General features: G+C 40.2%; 1 protein-coding gene across 1 annotated transcript; it reads left to right on the top strand.

The window, feature by feature from the left end:
* Positions 1–1,605: 1,605 nt before the first annotated feature.
* Positions 1,606–8,503, top strand: LOC118324490 (synaptophysin-like; the record flags this gene model as incomplete). Its single annotated transcript, XM_035656859.1, is given in 7 exon segments — positions 1,606–1,671; positions 3,350–3,474; positions 3,804–4,002; positions 4,082–4,273; positions 5,177–5,392; positions 6,478–6,558; positions 8,418–8,503. Coding segments are annotated over 6 exon segments (864 nt in total), but the record flags the coding sequence as incomplete, so codon positions are not given.
* Between the last annotated feature and the right edge of the window lie 3,245 nt (positions 8,504–11,748).

Raw genomic sequence — 11,748 nt, forward strand, 5'->3', positions numbered from 1 at the left:
GGTGATATTATTACTGTAATATTACTGTAATATTATATTACTGTTATATTGCAGTAATATTACTGTAATACTACTGTATATTATAGTTATATTACTGTTATATTATAGTTATATTATATTATTACTGTTATAGTAATAAGTAATTAAGTGTAACACTGTGAATGTTTCAGTAGTTTATGTCAGTTTTTGATCTGAGGTCCAATATGTCTGTAGTGTTTCATATTTTATTGGTTTTAATGAATTTCTTTGTATGATATTAATATGAAACCTATTATGTTCTATAAACTCTTTAATCATACAGATTGTTGAAGTTATTATACAAACCAGATGTGAAATGTGAGCATTTAATTTTTATCATGTTTTCTACAGCAATAATGTTATTTCTGTTATCAGTTATATTTAAATATATAATTTCGTTTCTATAATATTTCCATAATGTGTCTACTATAATTTAACTATATAATTATTATGATTATTATTGTTATTATTATTATTATTATTATTATTATTATATTATTTATTTCTAATAAAAATGTTTTTATGTTTCTATAATATTTATTATTTATATTATTGTTAGATAATATTTTTGTAATATTTCCACAATATTTTAATATTATATATATTTATGATATATCATATTTTTGTGGGTTCAGGGCCACTTTAACCTGATTGGGGCCCCTGTGAGGGCCCGTTGTTCTTTTGTTGTTGTTCCCGTTGTTGCTCAATCACTGAAATAAATGTTGCTTCCAGGAATACTAAATATAATAATTAATAATAATTCAAATAAATATCTGCTGTGATAGATGATTAGATGATTTCATACAATCAATGTGTTTATTATATCAGATAGATAAAATAATGTTTAAGTTTGTTTACATTCTGGTTAGATGTGCCAATAATATTGTTTGATTATTATTAACAGTATTTGTATATATTTTACTATTTATGTGTGTAGTATTCTTGTACTCACAGTCTAAATGTGCTCTAACTGTATTCAGACTCTTTAATGAAACATGTTGAATGTTTTTACAGTGTGTTCCTCTGCTGTAATCTATTGACTTTTTGTAATGGACTCCGGAATCATCCACAGAAACAGACACAATGTAGTAACTGATCTGAGATCTGAGAAGAAATATTGATCCGTTTGTTTGTACACAGGACGTCCGTCCATCCGTCTGTCTCGTCATTTTATATCAGATGAAATAGTTTTTGTTCAGACTGCAGGTCGGAAATATTTCTTTTATCATCAGTAGCTGCAAGTTGAGTTTTTTCTGTTTATTTCTGCAGTTTGACTCATTTTAGCTGAAATGCAACCACAGTTCAATCAGTCCAGCATTATGTCAGGCACAGTGCATGATGGGAAGACGTCCCGTTTTACGGATGTTTTAACTCTGTTTTTCTTTGATATTCTCTTATTTGGCTTGACGTCTGTCCGTCATGCGTCTTCAGTCCTTCAGTAGTAGGATGTGTTCAGGTTCAGTACTGAGTGTAGGCCACCTGTGGTTTGGGACTGACCAGTGAAAGGGCCAGTGGGAGCCAGTGAGCGCTGCTTGATTTTGACTTTACGAATGCATAAAATAAACGTGTTGTCTGTGTCTCTTGCAGCTGGTGGCCCAGGGTCAGTTCAGGGTGCTGAAGGTTCCTCTGGGCTTCATTAAGGCCTTAGAATGGGTGAGTTCATCAGACCAACACCCGTACCACAAACACATCCTCTGTCAGTTGGACAGCAGCGACCTAAATCAGCTGCAGATATCCACCTAACATCAGAGTCATTGGAGACTCTATTCTCTATTCCATTCTTCAGCAGCAGCCAACAATACAAACAATACAAACAATAAAACATAAGATCAGTCTGTATGCAGACGACACATCGCTGTTCTTCCTAAATGTATCTCTTGTCTGAATGAACCTTACAATAATCTTCATGGGCAGAAAAGCTAATGTTAAACTCACCTGGTTAGACTCCAGCATCTCCAGGTTCTACTGAAATAACAAGGTCCAATGTGCTTCAGAAGCACCTGTTTCTGTTTCACCACTGTCAGATTCAAATAGTGCTTCATCCACTAGTTTTCACTGAAATGTTCCAAAGTTTTAAATGTTTCTGTCGTTTCCTAAAGTAACTGTTTTATATAACTGTCTATTTCAATTTCTTGAAATGTTTTGAAATCAAGATATGTTAAAATATGTATATGTTAAAAAACACACAGATCAAACACTACATTACACACTGAGAGATTCACTGTAATGATTATTATCATTGTATGCTATACACACTCACACACACACACACACACACACTGAGCAGATGGTCACAGTAGGACTTTCTGTCCAATCCCTGCTTGGAGTGTGTGTGTCCTCTGTAACTGGCCTCTCCATGATAAAGATGGTGATGATGATGAAGGTGATGATGATGGTGATGATGATGATGATGATGATGATGATGATGAAGATGATGGTGATGATGATGGTGATGATGATGATGATGATGATGATGATGATGATGATGATGGTGATGATGGTGATGATGATGAAGATGATGTGATGGTGATGATGATAATGGTGATGGTGTACTGTAGAGCAGCTGAGCAGGGCACTAACACAGTGAGGGTTGTTGGTTAGAGTCTGTATTCACTGCAGTCTCTATAGATAGATGTGATGATGTGATGATGACTCATCGTCCTGCAGGAGTTTCACTCTTCATCACTAAATAACACCTCCTCTGCCTCAGCACAACCACATTAACGCACACACAGGCAGGTTGGTCATTAGTCTTCATAACTTTAAATACACAGTTATTTTCCTGTTTGATTACTTTTCTTTGAATCTCCTGAAATATTGATGTTGTGTCTGAAATATCTGCTGATTTAACCTCCATCAATCACGGTTATTAATATTTGATCGTAAAAGCCCTCAAATGAAGAACTCACAAACATTACTGTGGCACATTAATAAAGCACTGAAGACGCAGCTTTCAATAAATCAATACATTGTTTTATTTGCAAATCTTGTTTTTTCACTGAACTGAAGTCAATCACAGTCTAAAATGAAGCCATAACACATCATTAAATAAATTTTTGTTCTTTAACACTTTATTATTAAAATGATCTAAATAATGAGTTACTGTTGAAGTTGCCAGAAAGTTGTGTTTAGCTAATGTTAGCATTCTAACATGCTAAACTAAGATTGTGAACATGGTAAACACTGCACCTGCTAAACATCAGTGTGTTAGAATTGTAACTGAGAGAATATTAGCATGCTGATGCTAGTTGTTGCTAATGTGTCTTTAGACGTTGGTTGATTAGATGTTTCTGCATTATTTCTTACATTTTTGTTGTTCCTCCTCCTCCAGTTTTTCGCCATCTTTGCCTTCTCCACCTGTGGCAGTTATTCTGGGATGTTCAAGATGTTGGTGGAGTGTAAGAACCGGACTGAGAGCGACCTGAATATAGATGTGGAGTTTGAGTATCCGTTCAGGTCAGTGGCTGGGGTGTAGCAGGGTGGCTGACCGTAGCTTGCTTATTTGCTATTGTTAACATTAGAAAAATAGTATCTTTGTTGATATGTTAGTTGGCTAATGTTAGCTTCCCCAGCCAACGTGATCCATGATACTAACTCTCATTCCGTCTCATGTATGTATGTCTGTTTTGGCTGATGCCTTTGATTTTGCAAACTCTGCAGTTAGCTTAACACCACTAGCTACTCCAGAACTGTCTCTCTGACACCAGTAAGGCTCCGACAAAATTAGAGTAAGACTGACAGACTTTGAGTTGTTAATGTCGCTAAACTTCCTGTCCCTCTTTCAGACTCCACCAGGTGTACTTCGACGCGCCCACCTGTAACGACGGAGAAAAGGAGCGTCTCTTCCTGATTGGCGACTACTCTTCCTCAGCTGAGTTCTTCGTCACCATCGGCGTCTTTGCCTTTCTCTACTCCACGGCGGCTCTCAGCATCTACATCTTCTTCTTCGAGAAGTACAAGGAGAACAACAAAGGTCCCCTTATTGTAAGTTTACCCACCTGACTGCATTGCTCACAGGTGAATTGTGGGAAATGCGGCTCATAGACTGTGTTTGTGTGTTTAGGACCTGGGTGTGACCGGAGTGTTCGCCTTCATGTGGCTGGTGAGTTCGGCGGCCTGGGCCAAAGGTCTGTCCGACGTGAAGACGGCGACTGACCCAGAGAAAGTGGTCACTCTGATCTCCGCCTGCAATGCTGAAGTGAACCGCTGCCGTGAAGTCCACGACCCAGTCATGTCCGGACTCAACACCTCTGTGGTAAGACCATGACCAAAGACATGTCCAATCTGTGAGGACACTACTGAGTAAGAGTTCCAAGATACTTGAACTCTTTTACTGCAAAAACAGCCAAATATTCTTCAATATAATCACATTTTCTTGGCTTCTGCCAATGGGGTCAGACAGTTCTGCTTGACTAGAATTCTTAAAACAAACAACAAACAAACCAGCCACTGAAAGACTGTAATGGGACTTAAAACTAGACAAAATGCCAAAAATGTAAGCATAAGTATCAGTATCAGTGAGTATGTGTCTGTGCACTGATCTGACACCACATGGACCCTGTTACTTCCCAGCAGTGTACCTGAGCCAGGACATACAGAAATTATAGCTGTCATACCAGATTAATAGTATATGCTTGTTAAAAATAATAATATATGCATTTTGTATCGCAGCTGTATGGGCCGATACGCAAATTTCGGGTATCAGAATGTCAAGTACCAAAAGTTGGCATCCAATGTCTGATCAGATTCATATTGTCGTTTACCAATACCTTGATCAGAGAGTTACTGATTTTAATCACTGAATGTACCAAACGCCCTCACAAAATGGCTCACAAAAACCAATGTATAGACACCAATTACATGAAAATATCATGTTCAGCAGCAGAGATACCGACTTCTTTATGTAACGCTGTGACATGAAGGCACCAAATGTTGACCATGATCCAGTAAATATATAATGGTATACTTTTTAATCTGATGTTTGGATGTCTCTATAAATCACATAAAACCTTGAATGTGCTTTGTCTGCCCAACAGCGGTTGAGAAACAGTGATTTTTAGGCCACTCAGGTATAGATATTGATATAGATACTCAGGTATCTGTTTATCTGACTGATAATATATCTAATAATAAGTCCCTTCAACCTCTCCTCTACCAGGCTTTTGGTTTTATCAACCTGATCCTGTGGGTGGGAAACCTCTGGTTCGTCTTTAAGGAGACGGGCATCATTGCTCCCTTCATGCGAGCTCCGCCTCCTCAGGAGAAACCTGCCGCACCAGAAGCCTACGGTCAGCAGGGGGCGTACGAACAAGACCCCTATGCCAGCAACCAAGGAGGCTACCAACCCGACTACAGCCAGCAAGGATACAACCAGGTGATCTGATGAACTGCTAATACTCAAATGGGACCAAGAAAGGTGCCAGTACCCCAGCACAACCCTAACAACAACAACATACCACACCAACCCCTTTTGAAACTCAAGAAACTTAAATTCTGACTTGTTCTTCAGCTTTAAATATAAATATTTTAGGCTGTTCCTCAAACAGACTGACAAGGTGAACCTCTCCTTCCTGATTGGCAGTTGACAGGCTGAGACAGACTTTAGGCAACGCTCTGAAACAGTCTGGTCTCGTTGTGAATCTTCATTCTGAACAGCTCTGTAAACCTGAAAACCAGATCCCAGACTAAGCTGGCTATCGAAACCCAACCCTAATAGAGACAAGTCCAGGATGTAACCTATCTTAGCATTACGACTGGAAACAAAGAGGAACCACTAGCGCGATCTATACAGTGAAAAAAAAAAAATCCCCTTCTAACAACTACAAAAAACATCTTAGAGAAAGATGTAAAAACTGCATCAACAGTTAAAACAGCAAATAATTCAGATTAGACAGCTAACGATTAGTTTCCTTATCAATCAATCATCCGATTATTTTCTTGATTGATTGGTCAAAAACTCTCTCTGTCACAGTTTCCCAATTCTTCAATTGCTTCTGAAAGCCAGTAATGACTCTGAAACATTGTAAACCAGATTGTTTTATTTTTGCTTAAAAAATAGCTTAATGGACCTTTTTCACAGTAGCCATTATGACATCAAATAGTAGGGTAAACTCAAGTGTACCAATGATATTAATTAAGGCTCTGATCCATTTAGTGTAGCAATGAGTCTTTCCAAACTGAATGGAATCAATGATAACACCTGAGTTTACCCTACTGTTACATGTCAAATGGCTGCTTTGAAAAAGGTATATTAATGTTGCAAAACTTGCCAATTAAATTTCTCTGAATTGACTGATTGAGCTCTCAGACAGAGTGTACTGTGTAGTATTAGTATAGTATTATAAATCCACAGTGTTACTGTGTACTTCCAGATAGCAGTACTTTCTCTCTGTATACTGCAGTACTTTAAGTCTGTGTACTGCAGTACTTTCATGCTGTCTGCTGTTGTGCCTCCTCCAGGATGCAGAGTACGGTCAGGGCTACGGCCAGCAGGCGGCGCCCACCTCCTTCTCCAATCAGATGTGAACTGAAAGAAAGCAGGTGAGTCACACAGGAAGCAGAGACTAGAGTCGCTTCCCGATTGGCCAGTTAAGTTCATGAATTAAAGTCACTTTAAATGATATTTTTCTTTGTGTTCAGACTGAATGAACAAACACTGCAGTTTATTTTAACTCCGTCCTGCTGCTACACATAACACTAGAGCACCAAATGTGGATTCATCTGCCGCTGAAAATAGTCCTCAACAAATTTCCTCCTGCTTGTTTGATAAAAACTTTAGATTTTTAAAACATGAAACTTCATATTTGTGAGATGTTTAGTAGGAACCAATGAGCTTTGAGCTGAGAGCCACAGACAGGAAGTCAACAAGAACAAGATTAGTAGTCCAGAACTACAGAACTTCATTATAAAGCTGTTCGTCACATTTTAGTGTTATCAACAAATTTCAGCGTTTGTGATTCACATGTTGCACTTTGCCAAATTTCAATTGCAGTAATATTTTGAATATTTGTGCAGCTGTAAATAATCAGTAATTGAACGGTTACAGGTGTTAGCGTTGGTTCAGGGGGCTCACTGGACCCCCTACCGGCCGTAGCCAAAAATACATGTAGGGATTTATGCAGTTGTTTACTTGTTTATGTATTAAAAATGTTGATTTAAACTCAGATATTATGAACTACTCAAATAATGAAGGAGTTCACATTATGAAGAAATTAAAAAAAATCATTTTAAACAGAAAGTAGTACAAGCCAGCTCCTAAATATTGATCAGAGAGGTTCTGGGTTTTGGTCGGCCTAATAATCATGGAGATTCCTGTTATAATGTTCCCTAATATTAAATAATGATTGATAATAATGTAGTCTGGATTTCTCGATTTGTCTTAACCTTGGTTATAAGTTATTGGTTATGTTTGAAGTGATGGTATTTGTGTACATTTTTCTGACTCGACTCTGCTCAATACACTTGAACCACAGTAGAAACTTTTTATTGTAATCCTCGACATTTATAGTGAATGTGTATGTGACTCAGTGTATGACGTAGTGCAGAGGTCAGTAGCCTTTACTATCATAACAGCCTTTTATATAATGGGGCTTTCTCAACGCAGAGCGGGTGTACCAATAAGCCAGCAGCGTTTGTGGTGGAAGTAAATAAATCTGTCCACACACGATTCAATTCTTTGTTTTCCTCCAAGACATGCTGGGGAGACTGAAGACTAGCAGCTGTTGAGGTTCAGCAAATATATCGAGGAAAGGCGCCATGTCAGGATATAACGTATGACACACATTTCACTTTCTTACAACCGCCACTGGAGACCCAGTGTACATACATCAATATATAGAACATATAAATCAAAGCAAATTCCCCTCAAATGAATTTAGTAAAACTGTTACAAAGTGAACAAAGTGAAGCAGATTGAGAATAAAAAGAGGAAAAGCGGAGTGAGTCGTCCTTTAAAGGATGTTTTCTGGTTTGTGCAGGAGCTGAACAAAACCTCAACCTGATGTTCCCTCTGAATAATATCGACCTGATTCGCTTTTAGGTTCCTTACATGACAGTCGGGATATGAAAATGCAGCTGCTGCTATATTGATTATTAATCATTTAAAACCCGAACCCTCTGTTGTACACATTAAATTTCCTCTAGACTCTTACAGGTCTGGGTCGGGACCTGAACCTAAGCCGGTCTAATAGTGACCTTGTTACCTTCGGTGACCTCATTATACCGTCAGTACGGTCAGTACCGTCGGTGCTGTTGGTGACGTTGATAATAGGGGAGGAAGAAGTATTTTGGTAATTTTGTTAAAAATCATAAATCCTAATTCTCAGTTGTGAAAACAAAAAGTTGTCGACGGATATTTCCATTTGTTGACCTCGCTGTGTTTGTTTGTTTGTCCTTCACAGAGAGCGTTGGAGTGAACCAACAGTGGGTCGCCTGCAACCTACCCACAATGCAACACTCCCATCTGTCTGCAGGGTTACCGGGTGGGGGGGTGGGGGTGGGGGGTTTAGATGTTCACGAATCGATGTGTAAATGATACAAAAGAGAGTTATAAAAAACAAATCCACGACTTGAACAAAGCACCAAAACAACAACAACAACGCTGACAAATAGGAACCAATGAAACAAGTGATGATGTTGATAATTCATATTAATATAATCTGTGGAGAGAATGTATGTTTGTGTTGTATAGATATCACTTTGAACAGATATATAATATAGATCAACTGTTTATTCATGTTTCCTATTGATCCCCATCCTAAGCCCCGCCCCCTTTACAATGCCCTGCCAGATCAGATTCACACCAGCCAATCATAAAGCAGTTCAGACTGGGCTCAGATCAGATCCAAACCAGATTGAAACCGCAATCAGATGAATCCCAACCGACCCTGCGTCCGCCGACATCACCTCCCGGCTGTTTGCTGTTTGTCTTGCTGCATGTAAATATCAACACAGGAAGTGATGTCACTCTGGGGACGCAGTAAACCCAGTCTGGACTTCCTGGTGGCGGCAGGTGGAAACTGGATCCAAAATGGCTCCTCGTCATTACAGTTTGCACTGTTTGTGTGTTTGATTAACAAGCTTTGTTCTAATGTCTGTTACATTCCTGCGGCATAAANCTACTGGTTTCTACTGGTTTCTACTGGTTTCATCTGGTTTCTACTGGTTCTACTTCAACACACCAGCCGCTCTGAGGGATACAAAAACAAGAATTAAAGGATGTTTCCCAAGTTTTAGAAGCTGGTGACTACGTTTCCCCTTCCTAAAAATGATGTTAGCGGCTCCACAGACTACTGAGTCTACTGCTGGATGTTCTGCAGACAATTTAAATAAAAATTGGCTAAATTAAGTTTATTAGCTCTTGCTAGCTGGCTAGGCTACATTAAAGTTGCTGTTGCATGGATGAGATGTGAAATAAATCAACATATTTCTCTCTAAATAACTGTCCACCCCAGAAAGCTAACATGAAGACTTTAAGTAAAACAAAATGGACGGTTAGCATTTTCAGATTACACTTTATAAACGAATCAGCTGTTAGCTTATGTTAGCTGTGCTGCACTAGCTAACCTAACTAGCCAACATTAGCTACCTGAGGAAGGACCTTATAAGGAAGCTTCCTGTGTGTCCTTAAACTTTAACTTCCTGCTTCCTGAACAGGATAAATATAAAAACTAAGTTACAATCGTCAGACGGACGTTTCCGTCAGAGTTCAACTTGCTGTTTATTTGTTTTGGGCTTTCAGCCAATCAGCTGTTTCTGTAAAAGTCTGGAAAGTTTCTGGGTCTGAAAAATAAGAAAAAAACGTAATGCTTCTTCTTCGGTTGTTTTTTTGTTTTCGGGAAAGTGAAGCTGTTTTTAGCATCGGTATCTTCCTCCGCATGGTGACGTGTTTCTGCTCGTGTTGTACAGTAACTGATGATCAGTGTGATTCTACTTCCTGTTCTCCTGTACAGGTGTGTGTGTGTGTGTGTGTGTGTGTGTGTCCATACCTCTTCTATCTCTCTCTACCACTCACTCTCTTTTCTCTCCTCCTCCTCTTCATCACTTCTTTCCCTTTGATTGTTTCTTTCCCTCTTCCTCCTCCTTACTTTCTCCTTTTCAGTACTTCCTTTCTCTACTTCTTTGCTCTCTTTCGCTCCTTCTCCTGTTCCTCTTCCTCTTCCTCTTTCTCCTCTTCCTCACTCTCCTCTTCCTCTTCCTCACCCTTCTCTTCCTCTTCCTCACCTTCCCCCTTTGGTTCTTCGTGACTCTCCTCTCTGCCTCTGTGATGTAACTTCCTGTGTGATGATCTATTCCAGCATAAGTAACCATGGCGACGGTGTTGACAGTGCTGATGATGAGTGTGTGACTTGTTGCTATGGAGACGCCCCACCCCCGTGTTTATTCAGTGTAAAGTTTCAATAAACTGCGAACTCGTCTGTTTGTCTCTGATTCTGTTTATAAACAAATAAACAAACATCTTCATCTACGGTAGCTCCTCATCCTCTCTCCTCCTCTCTTCTCTCCTCTCTCCTCCTCTTCTCTCTCTCCTCCTCTCTCTCTCCTCTCCTCTCCTCTCTCTCCTCCTCTCCTTTCTCTCCTCTTTCTCTCCTCTCGTCTCCTCTCTCCTCCTCCCTTCTCTCCTCTTCCCCTCCTCTCTCTCCTCATCTTCTTCTTTTCTGCTCCTCCCCCTTCTGTCACTCAATCTCTAATTTTCCTCCTCCCTCTCTCCTCCTTGCATCCTTTCCTCCCTATTCTTCTCACTCCATCCTCCCTCCATTTCATAGATCCTCCCTCTTTTTTTCTTATTGATTCAGTCCCACTCTCCTCCTCTCCTTTGTCACAGCTCCTCCCCCCTCCCTGTCTCTCTCCCTGTCTCTCTCTTCTCTCGTCTTCTCTCTCTCTACTTCCTCCTCCGTTATTGTCGGACTCAGAGGAGACCAGGTCCAGGTCAGTAAGCATGTCGTCCTCAGTCTCCCCTGCTGCTCGGTACGCGCTTCTCCCTCCGCACGGCGTCCAGGTAGACGGACGAGTCCCACCCCTGACCCTCACCACAGAGAGAGTGTGTGCTGTGTGTGGGAGCTGATTTATCGTCGTGGTTGATGTGTCCGTCCATGGTAACCTGAGCAGTGATGGCAGAATGAGTCCGCCCCTGCTGTTTTCTTCTACCGTCTTGTCAACGCTGTTACACTCCCAGTGTGTGTGCTGTGTGTGCGATCAATCCTGCTCCTTGGTGTTCATGTAATTATGTGATTTATTGATCCAAGGTTAATCCAGGGGCTATGGAATAGTCTCGTGCTGTGTGTGTGTGTGTGTGCGTGTGTTTGTGTGTGTGTGTGGGTAGGCCCGCCGGGCTGTGAGGGGAACGAAGCCATCTTCATTTTTTAAATCCTGTCAGCCATTAAGCGACAGGAGAAGTAACCCAGCGGCAAGCAGGACCAGTGTGTGACACCCAGGCTACGTCGGTCCTCCTGAGGGCTCAACCCTGTGTGTGCACAAACTTGTTTGTCTGTTCCCGTTGTGAGGACCGATGCTTGAGTTTAAGCAGTGGGAGCATTTTAAGAGCAGTGACATTAAATTTGATTTGACTTAAAACATGTTTCATTTAGCGTCCACCGTTGTTTAACTTTAGAAGACTAAATGTCTCCGCAGATTCCGTTTTTTAACCCTTTACATACACATTTCGCAATCATACTCAAAATCATCCAATCATTATGTTTCCTGTAAACTAAATGTGAGCACGTGCTTCATGTC

The sequence above is a fragment of the Morone saxatilis genome, unplaced genomic scaffold, assembly GCF_004916995.1.
Source record: "Morone saxatilis isolate NCDOM2014 unplaced genomic scaffold, NCSU_SB_2.0 Contig15, whole genome shotgun sequence".
NCBI classification, from domain to species: domain Eukaryota; kingdom Metazoa; phylum Chordata; class Actinopteri; family Moronidae; genus Morone; species Morone saxatilis.